Below are 12630 nucleotides of genomic sequence, written 5' to 3'. Positions count from 1 at the left end.
CTCTGTCTGCTGAAAGTGGCCCCGTTCGGACCAGCTGGCTTCACCTCCTCAGCTTGTTGCCACAATACGCGACCCGAGGCTCGTCAACGTGGAAATGACGCATGCGTCTCCGCCGGCTTTTTTTTTTTGGCGAGCCCATAAAGGATGGACTGTCCCCTCCGCTGTCACACTGAAGAGAGGAGCAGAGAGAGAGAGAGAACGCGGGACCTCAGAAAAGACGCACAAGAGGATAGAAATCATCCCTTTTTCTTTGGGGGGAGGGGAATAAATGAAATAAACCGGAGGCACAAAGTGGAGGATTAAAAAAAACACCCAGCTTCTCTCTCTGAACTTTGGGAACGGGTCCACTCGGGTGGGGGGTGGGGGGGACGACACAAATGTGAGCGACGCGCACGGGACAGACTCAGGTGCAGAGAAACCAAACTGGCGGCGCACTTAGGATGCAGAAGTCACCGGTGGAAGATGCCAACTTCCTCTCCAAATATTTCTTCTGGTAAGACGCGTTCCGTCGTTTATTGTCTCCGGACGACAAGTTTCTCCAGTAATTATTAGAATGCTTCACTTGGTAATTAATCTTTCTGAGCGTGTTTGTGAGGTTTTTGACGGTGATTAATATCAGACACAACTTCGATGGATGTACAACTTTTTCTTTTTTTGCCGCATAGAGCAGGTGAAACAACGCACATGGCTGCTTTTGTAAAGAAACAAACTTAACCGAGCGTTATAAAGTGACGCCACGGACCGTTTTACTTCCAAAAGGAGATTTACAACAATATGTGTCACTCAGAAAGTGCCAGCGAGGTGGAGATTTTTTGCTCGATCCGTGCGTAAAATGCGCACATGACGGTTTAAAACTATGCGTAAAATGAGCTGTCCTCAATTTTTGTGGAGCGTTAAGTAAAACATTATCATTAACGATAATTAAAATTCCCCTTGAGATTCAAAGTGCGACATTTAAGTGAGGTTATGTTTTTAAGTATATTTACCTTTTCTATCATATTTTTTATGGTTCAATACATTTGTGTGACCTTTCTATGATAAAGGGGTGTGCTGCTGCTCTCTCCTCCCACTAATGAGAGGTCCCACAGAAAAGAAGCGGATGATGTAAAGCGCTTTATGTCACCTGGCTGTAACAGTTCAGTCACAGGGACCAGAGGCAAACATCTGACTTTATCTTCCTCCTCTGTCATTAGTGTGACTGTGAGACCTCAGGGGATTACTTCTGTTACAACCAACAGCAGTTTACATTAAAGCTTCCAGACACTCCAAACACTGGCCTCATCCTCTTAACCACAAAAACACATAACATGCATTCAATATCATCTTGCATAAAATGTATTTTATAGGTGTTTGATATACTATATGTACACAGTGTTCATGCTGTTATTATCAGTATTATTCTACTATATCCACTGCTGCTGTTACTAGTAGTAGTCGTAGTTTTTCCGTCATTATTCTGCTTTCTGCTCTCGTTATATGAATCATTTCTGTCATATGCATTGACTGTGTTGTAACTCTGTTATGTTGTTCATTCTGTACACATGACATCTATCACACTTCTGTCCATCCTGATGGAGGGATCCCTCTTCTGTTGCGCTCCCGACGGTTTCTTCCTTTTTTTTCTCCCCGTTAAAGAGTTTTTACCTGTTTCAATGCGAGGGTCCTGGGACAGAAGATGTCATATGTTGCACAGATTGTAAAGCTCTCTGAGGAGAATTTGTGATTTTGGGCTCTACAAAATATATTGAATTGAATTGTATTTCAGCAGTTATGACGATGCATCCATAGTGTTCTAGTGCACTTTGAATGCAACTACATTTTGTTGTGAATTTGGTACTCATGTTAGACTTGTTTTAAAGTGTAGATATATATTATTTGCGTCAAACATCTAACGGCGACTGTGTGGTTTCTGGTGCAGGTGGACGACACCGCTGCTGAGGAAGGGCTTCAGGAAGAAGTTGGAGCTGACGGACGTGTACAAGGCTCCTTCCTACGACTTGGCAGACAACCTCTCGGAGAGGCTCGAGAGGTTTGTGCAGTTTGAGTTGTTTACATGACTCGTGTGTTTGTTTGTTTGTTGTGTTTCTGTGTAATAGTCGTGCTGCAGCTCGGGCTCATGAAGAGATTAAAGATGAGGGGGGAACAGATTAGAAGTAGAGTCTAATGCTTCCACCTGATTCTTTGATTATGACAGATGTCTGGAGTCATTGTGGTCCACAACACGACGTGGTCCAGCCTGGTTTTTGTGGTCTGGGTACGTTTTACAAAAATAAACTAGCCATTTCAATTTGTATTCATGAAAACATATTAACATTATACATAGATACAAAAACTCTGTTTCACAAACAGTAATAAAAAGAATACATTCAACACTGAGCTTAAAGGCTACGAGCATTGAAGTATCCAGTAAGCCGTGAACGTAAAACATAAAATGCTGATTATTCAGGAGCTGCTGAATGAAATATATCCATCATTAATGATATTGTTTACACGTGCTTTTCCTGCTATGATTAATCAAAATGTTTGCTTTGGAAAGATGTATGTTGCCACCACTCTCCTGGCTCTGTATCCTGTGAAACACACAGCGTACTGTAGTCATTTCAATCCCATTCAGGGATGCTGGTTGTAATGGGCGTCTGCATATCGATCCATAAAAAGATGCAGGTTATCAATGATATGTACGCGACCAGCTCACATGAAAATAAAATCCTTGTTTCATGGAGGAAGAACTGGTAGAACAGAGTGCACCCTGGGTGTTTTTTCATACGTGCCCTTTTGCATGTGTTTACAGTAGCCATGCTCCCGTCAGAGCCAAGTTGAAATATGGGCTGGCATTTAGACGGAGCTGAACATAAACCAAACCTGTGTGTGCCAAACAAACCAACAACCAGGCAGCGCATCGCGGACAAGGTTAACTCTTCTCTCTCGCTCTCTACTTTCAATTTCAAACCGCTAGCTCACCCATAACTCCAGGGTTCCCATGCGTCCTGGAAAACCTGGAAAACAGTTTCAAACACTTTTTTCCAGTCATTGAAACACATGGAAAATGAGATTAAAAAGTCAAATGTTCTGGTAAATCTTGTCTTGTCCAGGAAAATGATTTCAACATTCTCCAGAGAGGGAGCTACATTGTCTTGTGTTGCGGGCCGTGTTGTGTTCAGGATCATGCAAACGGTGAAATGGAGGAAAGCGTTCTGGTTGTGTTGTGGAAACACTGTGAACTTGTGTCACATGCTAACACGTGCAGGCTGGTTCTACCCAACTTGTTTTAAACGGTTGAATAATGATAACTTTTGTTATCGTGTTTGGGTCGGTTGCTAAAGTTGACGAGCTTGCTAGCTCGTTTGGCTAACTTTTTGTGGCAGCAATGGTTCATTTAATGTCCTGGGTGATCGTTAAAAACCTTCAAATAAATCATTTAAAATAACACAACACAACACAACACAGCAGCGTTTCATCAAACACAAGTGAATATCAGGTATTAGTGTATTTTGTCCCTTTTTTAATACTTCAAATGGCACATTTAACATTTAAATATCTCTTTTTCCATCTCTTCCGTTGCTTTTCTTCCGTTTGATCTCTTTCTCTTCTGTCTCTCCTCGTCATCCTTCTGTTCTAACAGCGCTGAGTAAATGTCATATCCCTGGCACATTTTATTCTAGTTTTTCTAACTGTGCTCAGCAAAGTAAACAGCCGTGTCCCAGGTTGGCCTCGCCCGCTCGGTTACCCGGGGCGCCGCGTCGCGCTGAGCGCTGCCAACAGGCCGGTTAATGTACGCGGGTGATAAAAGGTCGACCTTTAGAAAGGGCCCGGTGCCCACCGGGTGATGAATGAGCAGCGGCGGGTGATTCTCCTTTTATTCCAATCAGGAAAAACAGCGAAGGCTTCTGGGAATGTGAACTTTACCGTCCATTAAAAGTGTGTTGTGTACCGTCAGGTCCTCCATCAAGTTCAGCTCAGTTCAGCTCAGCTCAGCTCAGCTCAGCTCAGCGAGCTTCTCTGGAAACAATCTCTTTACGATTGATTGATATTGTATACATGAAGAGTTAGGAATAAATATAAGTGAATAAATAAAAGTGTGTTCAATTAAAATGTAACAATGTAAAACGAGTATGTATGGTGACAATGTTAATGATAATGTAAAATAAACGTCCTACATCGAGATCGTGTGACTAAAATATTCACAGAATTTAGTTACAAGTGTGAGAAAAACAACTAAAGTAATTTAGAAAAAATATATATATATATGTTAAAAATAACATATACATATATATGTTAAAGTAAAAGAAGTTAAGAATAAACGAGCGTGAACACAAACAATGGTAGTTTCATGTAGTCTTCGGTCTCATGTTGAGTCTTAACATCTTTAAACATCGTCCGTGTTCAGCAGTCATTGACGTGGTTGTGGTTGCTGGTGTCGTTAACGTTTTTCCTTCCTATAAATAACACTATTTGAGTTCCTTAAAACTGAGCCTGGGGTCGGCCATAACTGAAAGAATATAAAGGAAACTCAAAGTGTTTTTACTGGCATCGATGGAGAAACTGTATTTAATGTTGATCAAACGCTCGGCCTAAAAATTCAAACTTTCACCAAACTGTAAACAAGATGAATCCACTCATCAGTTGTTTTGGTTTAAATGTCTTATTTCAAAGAAGAAGGAGAACGTCTCTGGCAAACACAAGATGTAAACTGGTGTTTTTGTGCGATCCTTTTGTCCCCTCACTCTGTGTTTTTATCACTCGTCCTCTTCCTTGTTGGTCTCTCCTCCTTCCTTCTCTTTCCTTTCTCTTCACCACATCTTCTCCCATCACTCACCGGTGAGCCGGTCGGCCGGATCACCCCGGTTATAAACGACCCTCGGAGAACAATGCGGCTACTTACCGTAGCTGTAACCCGCTCGCCAGCGCAGTTTGTGGGAAGTTAATCAGACTGTTGTGTGGTAACAACAAGGGACGACAAACGTGAAGCTACAAGAGGCAAAATACTATGAGAAAGAACTTTAAAACTAAAATGCACAAAGCTGAGGTTCAGCAAAGACAAGAGTTCTAGCAAAGTTCAAGAGAAATCCCTTCTGATGAAAGTGAAGGAAATAAATAAACAAACGAAATGTTCTGTCATTTTTACTCCCTATTTGTTTTGTGTTTGTTTCCAAATGACTCTCCTATTGATCGCCAAAGAACTTCTAACGAGGTGAAAATAAAACCAGGAATAAATGTACTACGAGCCTCTCGTTCTGGGACTGAAGCAAAACACCCCAAAGTCGGGTTTGTTGCCAGAGTAGTAGCGGTCGAACGAGACGGCCAAACGTTGCTGGCATTAAGCTGCTCCCGTGTGTTCGCTCTGTTTTTAACGGTGCTGTAACTCTGTCCTCCCTGCAGAGAATGGGACAGAGAGGTGGCGTCGGCCAAGAACAAGCCCAGGCTGATGAGAGCGCTGGCCCGCTGCTTCATCGGGCCCTTCGCATTCTTCGGGGTCCTCCTCTACTTCGGGGTGAGTCTCCTGTGATTCCCGGAGGAAGCCGATCCGACATTGGATGGATTGTACCATCGAGTTGCAGTTGAAACTCCCGGTTTGTCTGTTAAAGTAGAAAAAGCTTTAGTCTGAACCATAGATTGTAGAAACAAACATGGATGTAGCTTCCTGAAGGGATGTTTTAAAGCTCTGATTTGGGTTCATAACTTTTCGTCGAGTGTCTTTTGAGACTTGCTAGAGTCAGAAAATCCAAAATCCAGGGCACCGTGACGAGAGTTGGGTGAAGCTTTTTGGGGGGGGGAGACAAGCAACCGTCACCCAAAACATGCTTCCCTTTCAAGCCTTGTTTGAGCAGCGCAGAGGGCCCATTGAAGTCACAAGCATGTCTCACCGGAGTGGCACAAACCGCCCCGCTGTCCCGGACTCGGCCGCCGCGTCATTCGGTGCAGAGTTGGTTGGGTTGTTGTCACGGTGACAAGAATGCCTGTTAGGTGTTAAAGAGGCTGCGTGGAAATAACAGAAAGGCTTCGGGGGACGCCTTTCTCAGAAGAAGCCGGAGGAACTTCTGGTTGTTTTGTTATGTTGTTAAAGGCAGAATTAACTAGATTTTCTGAAACAAAAAACAATGTATTGAGTCTCAATTGTTCTCAAGTTGTCTTATTTTGCTGTTTACAAAATGTCTCTGTGTCAGACTCTATAAAAACGTAGAAACCAGGTACGAGATAGTAATCACCCATCCAAGAGGAAGCTGCCAAAACGGCAAACACGGCACAAAAAAAACACCAAAAAACCTGCAAATCTGGAGCTGGCGAGCACCTCATTGCTCATTGTGCCTTTAGATATTAAGCAGGAACTCTGTTTGTGATACGGTTAAATGCTACATTGTGACATACATGTGTTCCTCAATACATGTATTTTGTATCTTGGTGGGCTGGACATCCAGACTTTAACTGTGTCACATGGTGTTTTTAAACATTCTTTATTTTTCCTTCATGTACTACTGCACTGACTTGTATTGATGATGCGCTCTGGCTAGTTTTTTGTTTTTACTTTTGATCCTAAAATGTAAGATCTTTTCTTTAAATTACGCCTGATATAAACTGCTAAATGATCAGAAGTCATGCATCCTCTTCCCAGGAACAAACTAGACTGTGACTCGTATGCTCCGGGGACACCAGACAAGCTTCTCAACAATAAAGAGTAATTCATGTAAAATCAGATGAAGTGAATCTTCGTCTCTTCTTCGCGCTGCAGGAGGCTTCCAAGGCGGTGCAGCCTCAGCTTCTGGGTCGCATCATCGCCTCCTTCGACCCGTTCCACGCTCCGGAGCGGAACCAGGGCTACTATCTGGCCCTGGGCCTCTGCCTGCTCTTCACCGCCCGCTTCCTCCTGCTGCAGCCCGCCATCTTTGGCCTGCACCACCTGGGCATGCAGATCCGCATCGCCCTCTTCAGCCTCATTTACAAGAAGGTGAGTCTCCAACCTCAGCTCCTGTTGTCAGCTCTAAAGCTTTGTTTGTCCTTCCATTAATACTGCATTAATACTTGTGTTATATAGTAGCATTATATACATAATTTCTATTTTATTTGACATAGTCCTTTATTCTATTTTATTTCTTTATGCAACCCGGGGGATCTATGAAGTTTCCTGATTTTGTTCCTGATTGATTAAATAATAATCTCGTTAACTTTTCATTTGCAGCGTGACGAGAGCATAAAGTGCAGCACTTGTGGTAGAGTTCAAGTTCAAGTCTCCCAATACTTGTAGCCGAGACACGTCATGAATCAGACACTCGCTACATAATAACGTAAGAACAGAAAACCCAGCGGCCCAGCTGATAAGACGGCAGCTTTCTGTCTTTGTGCCTCGCTGTGGTTCTTTGAGATCAGACAGAACGATCCTCCTCGTTCTGCATGCGTCACTGAGAAGCTCCTCCCAGAGAAGCTCCTCATGTGTGGACGAGCGAGGGGGCGTAGCGGCCTGTTGTCGGAGCGTGGCGACGTGTCAGCCGGCTTCCTCTCAACTAACCCCCCCCCAACCTTTGACCTTTCACAGACCCTGAAGCTGTCCAGCCGAGTCTTGGATAAGATCAGCACCGGTCAGCTGGTCAGTCTGATGTCGGCTCACCTCAACAAGCTGGATGAGGTGAGTTAACATGTTACATTTTACTCTCCCATAAACCACCGATCTTTCAGTTTAAGTAGGACGTGTACAATAAGTCCTGCAGCTCTATAGAAGCAGCACAACCGTGGCTAGAAGTACAGAGCACTTACAGATGCCTTTAGTGCAGAATAACACAGTTATAATGCCATAAATCATTAAAAAAATCTAATTTAATTTCTTTGATAATCTTCCAAGTGCTCACAAATATTATTTTTTAAATGTTGGCTCCACGTGCTTCACATATTTACAACAATTTACAACTTTACTCACAAAGTTGTTTCACTGATTTATTTTTTTGTCTGTGACTTTTTGGTCAAAATCATCAATGGCTTCCCAGTTGTGCCGAGCAGTGCAGAATCTAACGTGTTTTACAGGTTCTGGTTCGTGCAAACGGTTCATTTTATGCTTCAAATGTAAATGAAGCAAAGTAGAAATATCACTGCTTCAAGCTTAGCTTTGGTTGTTTGGTTAATGGAAAGTTTTTGGCTTTGATAACCGGACTGTGAGATTTGAACGCAACGAGGTTTTTGGGGTCAAACACTTCAGTAGTTTTCCGCTCGCACGTCGCTGGAAAAGAAGATTGACAGCTCAACACCCTCACTGCCTTCAGTGAAAACAGTTTTATCACCCGACACAGAGCTTTGTGTTCTTCATACTGAGGGCCGATTACAAAGAAGATCTGGAACAATGCACACACACATGCACACACACACACACACACACGTTTGCAAACAAACACAGTGAGGAGTTTGTATGTAGGCAAAGTATTCTGGATCTGTGATACTGACAACGTAGCTGGAGGGCGTGTGTGTGTGTGTGTGTGTGTGTGCGTGTGTCTAGGTGTGTGTGTGTGTGTGTGTGTGTGTGTGTGTGTGTGTGTGTAGACTGAACTCAGTCTTACCTCGGGTCTCACTGAGACGTTGAATTTGGAAACACTCTGCAACCTGCTTTGAGACAATTATCACCTGGCTTGGATGTGACTTGGCCGATGCACCACTCTCTGCTTATCGTGACTGGTGGGGGTTTAATAGTGTGTGTGGGTGTGTGTGTGTGTGTGTGTGTGTGTGTGTGTGTGTGTGTGTGTGTGTGTGTGTGAGTTGACTCCCTTGTAGGTGAGTGGATGAGAGGGAGCTTATTGAGGGTGAGAGTTTCTCACGTTACAGCACAGCTGAGGTTCACCAGCACAGTGTTGACCGGTTTGTTTGTTTGATACGTTCACATTTAGCTCCTTCACTTTTGTGATCGCATACTTTTCATCCCATCATTTGTCATCATTCATTCATTCTGCTGCACTTCAAATCGTTCATGCTCAACGTGAAGGGGAATCTGCTTGGTTCTGTAGTCGAGGTGTTTGTTTGTTTCAATGATTTATTCACGCTGAAGGATTTATTTACAATAAACTTGTAAACACATCTTTGGTAAACACCAGATTTAAAGCGGTGATTCTTTGTGATTCTTTGTGATTCTTTGTGGGAATTAGATCAAAACGAATCGATTAGTCAATAAAAAGTGTGAGTCGACTGAGAATGTCTTTGGTCGAGGATTTGCCCGATTTCACAAAACAATAAGGCTGAATACACAGTTTCAGTTTGTTGCTGACCAACTTTGTTGCACGTGACTGCGTGTCCAAATGTATTTAGTTTATGTCTATTAAAGCCAGGCCTGCAACCTAAATGTCAAACATGAGAGAAAAAATGTTTTCTATAGCCCAAGGTGACGTTCCTCAAATGTCTTGTTTTGTTCACAACTCAAAGATATTCAGTTTACTGTCATCAAGGAGAAAATAATCACATTTAAGAAGCTGGAATCAGAGAATTTAGACCCTTTTTTAATTGATAAAATTGCTAAAAAAAGTAATGTTTTCCTGCTCCTAATGAAAGCCTTCTTACAGTCAGTGCATGTTATTTTTCTCCAGAGCTTGGGTCTGGCCCACTTCATATGGATCACCCCCCTGCAGTGCATCCTGTGCGTGGGTCTGATCTGGGAGCTGATCGAGGTGAACGGCTTCTGCGCGCTGGCATCCCTGACCCTGCTGGGCATCATCCAGGCCTGGCTCTCCCAGAAGATGGGACCTCACCGGTGGGGAAACAGCCTCCACTCGTATTCCAAAAACATATATCAGCGTCAGAGCATTACACCCGGACATCAACTTGTAGATGTGTCTTGCAGTATTTGTGCAAGCGGAGCTGCGTGTTGTGGTCTGAATGTTCGTGCGTGTTGATTCACGCTCGTACTAAGTTTTGTAAAAACCGTCTCCTGTGAACAGCGCGAAGCGAGGAGGCATGATCAGCCGCCGCCTGGCTCTCACCTCGGAGATCGTGGAGAACATCCACTCTGTGAAGGCGTACGGTTGGGAGGAGGTGATGGAGAGCATCATCAAAAACATCAGGCAGTAAGTCACCAGAAACACTTTCTCAGTCCGACACCTGGGCTCTGGGTATCGGCTGTAACAGCTGAATGTGTGACTGTGAGGAAGTGACCGGGATGATATGTTACGTGTAAGGCAACATCAGGCTTGAGTTCAACATTGTTTTCTTAAAGTTACTGTGAGGAACCTTTATCTGGTGATGAAACAGTCTCGGTTTAGTCCTGATCCTCTATCAGACCTCCATCAGTAAAGAGACCATCAGAGAGAAGATGGTCTGTTTCTATAGAGTTATTCTTCACGCTCGTCATCTGTATCGCTGCATCTCTAAAAACACACAACTGTATCACAAAGGGAACATTTCCTCCTGCTATTTTCTTTTCTTTTAATCTGCAGGCTGAACACAGTTTAACAATGTATCTGCTGGTTATTTAAAGTCATGAAAAAGCAGAACGCTTTCCTTAAGGTGGGGATTAGCAGGTTTTTGCAGTGTGGAGCAGCATTGTTCTAGTTTATTTTAATCTACATACAGTAAACAACCCCTCATCTCTCCAGTATGTTTTTATATACCTATATGTATATTGATGATATGATACATGTACTGTAATGAAAGGAACTGAGCAGGAAATAAAGAAACAGGAGAAAGTCAGCCGATGGCACATTCAAAAAGACTTCCACTGAAGTAAGAATTAAATCAACTAGGTGCTAAAGTTGAGAGAGAGACGTTAAAACATTGTGGTTAACGGGCAGAACCGCACTGTAATTGACAAGTACAATAAACATAAAGGAAAGAGTTTCGGTATTAAAGGTGCAGAAATATTTTTAGATTATCAGGTAAATGTGAGGTCTTGGTGGCTCCATGTTACCTCTGATTATTACGGCATTGTGACAAACTGACATGCTGTTAATCAAAAACAGCGTTTTAGATGTTTGCTGGAAACACAACACAGTTCCTGTAATCGTACCGGCAATAAAGCTTTATTGTTCTTTGTAATAGTTGTTGTTTTTTTTCTCCTCAGGGACGAGATGACGCTGACGAGGAAGATCGGCTCGCTGCGTTACTTCTACAGCGCCTCCTACTTCTTCTCCGCCATCTTGGTCATCGTGTCCGCCATCGTGCCGCACGCGCTCAGCAAAGGCATCATCCTGCGCCGCATCTTCACCACCGCCTCCTACTGCATGGTGCTGCGGATGACGCTGACCCGCCAGCTGCCGGGATCCATCCAGATGTGGTACGACACGCTGGCGCTGGTCAAGAAGATCGAGGTGGGTTTTCAGAGCGGATTCAACGAATCTAACCTCTGAAATGTGCTTGTGATGCTGATGTTGTTGTTGTTGTTGTTGTTGTTTTCTCCAGGAGTTCTTGATGAAGGAAGAGTACCGAGTTCTGGAGTACAACCTGACCACCACCGACCTGGAGATGGTCAACGTCTCTGCGTCCTGGGACGAGGTTTGTTCGTCTCTGCGTGTCTAAATATATATTTATGTTAAAAAAGAATAGAAGAGAATCGTTGTCTGACTCTCAAATGTCAATATTGAGTTTTGGTGTAAACACAGGATGCAGGTTTTAGTGCATTTACTGGAAGAGAGAAGTTAGAACTCTCTCATGCAGTACAGGTGTAATAGTTAATCCCTCACCATCACTGGGAGTGGGTCGGATAATCTTATCTATAAGCAGAGGCTGTAAACTTCGTCCCAACAGGTGTGATTCATTGACCACCCAACACCGTGAGAAAACCAACATCCACCGGAGGCCCTTTGCATAATTAATTATCCCGGTGTCGTCACCAAACTTTGCCTTTGCTGGGAAACACTCCGTTGGTGTTCATCACCTAATTCCCAGATTCTCCCCTTCGCCTTCTCCCCTTCCTGGAATGTGCCACTCTCCGATGAATGGGAGGGGTGCTGCCTTTTCTTTACCGCTGACAAACACGTACGACAGCTCATTAGATTGATAATCGCACAGGCAAAAAACCTACGCAGGCCGCAGCGAGTCCCGCCTGTTCGAGGGACGGTGACCCATAAAATGTCACGGGGGGGGGCAATGATTAAGCCGACGAGTCGAGCGGAGTTCCCCCCTTTTTTTTTTTTGCCGATGCGTCGCCCGTTTAATCGTTACACAGACGGTGACAGATGAGGTGAAGTAAGGCCATTGTGAGACTTTGGGAGAGTCTTCTCGTTGTCTTTGGAGAATCTCTTGTTTCTCACAGCAGTCGGGCCCTGGAGTCTCTGTCTGAAAGCACTCAGCCCTGAAGGAGGCAGTTATGTGAACTAAAAGGAAAAAACACAAAAACACAAATCAGGTAAATGCTAAGTACACGCACATAATGATGTGTGTACACCGTAGCGCCAAAGCATGAGGGAATGTAGCCAAATACAGTATAATGTAGCATATCGTAGTATTATCTAATATAATGGACCACAGTATAGCAAAGCTTTATTTATTTCCCCAGAAAGGAAAATCTGCAAGCTTTATTTATTATGATGTCAAATCTGTGATAAGGAATAAAAGGTAGCCCCGCCCTAAAGCATCCCCTGCTTTATGGTCTGTTTGACTCTAAATGGACCATCATTCACTAAATGAACATCATGCTGTATTGAAGAAGACTTGAAACTAGAGATTGAGACC

General features: G+C 43.6%; 1 protein-coding gene across 1 annotated transcript in view; it reads left to right on the top strand.

Moving 5' to 3' along the window:
* Window positions 1-440: 440 nt before the first annotated feature.
* cftr (CF transmembrane conductance regulator) overlaps window positions 441-12630 on the top strand; it is a gene marked incomplete at its 5' end in the record, with an annotated part of 35209 nt that continues 23019 nt past the window's right edge. The window contains 9 exons of the mRNA XM_079162722.1: window positions 441-493; window positions 1919-2029; window positions 5380-5491; window positions 6728-6943; window positions 7529-7618; window positions 9552-9715; window positions 9903-10028; window positions 11021-11267; window positions 11359-11451. Of these exons, the coding sequence (XP_079018848.1) occupies window positions 441-493; window positions 1919-2029; window positions 5380-5491; window positions 6728-6943; window positions 7529-7618; window positions 9552-9715; window positions 9903-10028; window positions 11021-11267; window positions 11359-11451 (1212 nt within the window). The remainder of the gene's footprint in view (window positions 494-1918; window positions 2030-5379; window positions 5492-6727; window positions 6944-7528; window positions 7619-9551; window positions 9716-9902; window positions 10029-11020; window positions 11268-11358; window positions 11452-12630) is intronic.

The sequence above is a fragment of the Pholis gunnellus genome (genome assembly GCF_910591455.1).
Source record: "Pholis gunnellus genome assembly, chromosome: 7".
NCBI classification, from domain to species: domain Eukaryota; kingdom Metazoa; phylum Chordata; class Actinopteri; order Perciformes; family Pholidae; genus Pholis; species Pholis gunnellus.
This window is presented reverse-complemented; position numbering and strand designations above follow the sequence as displayed.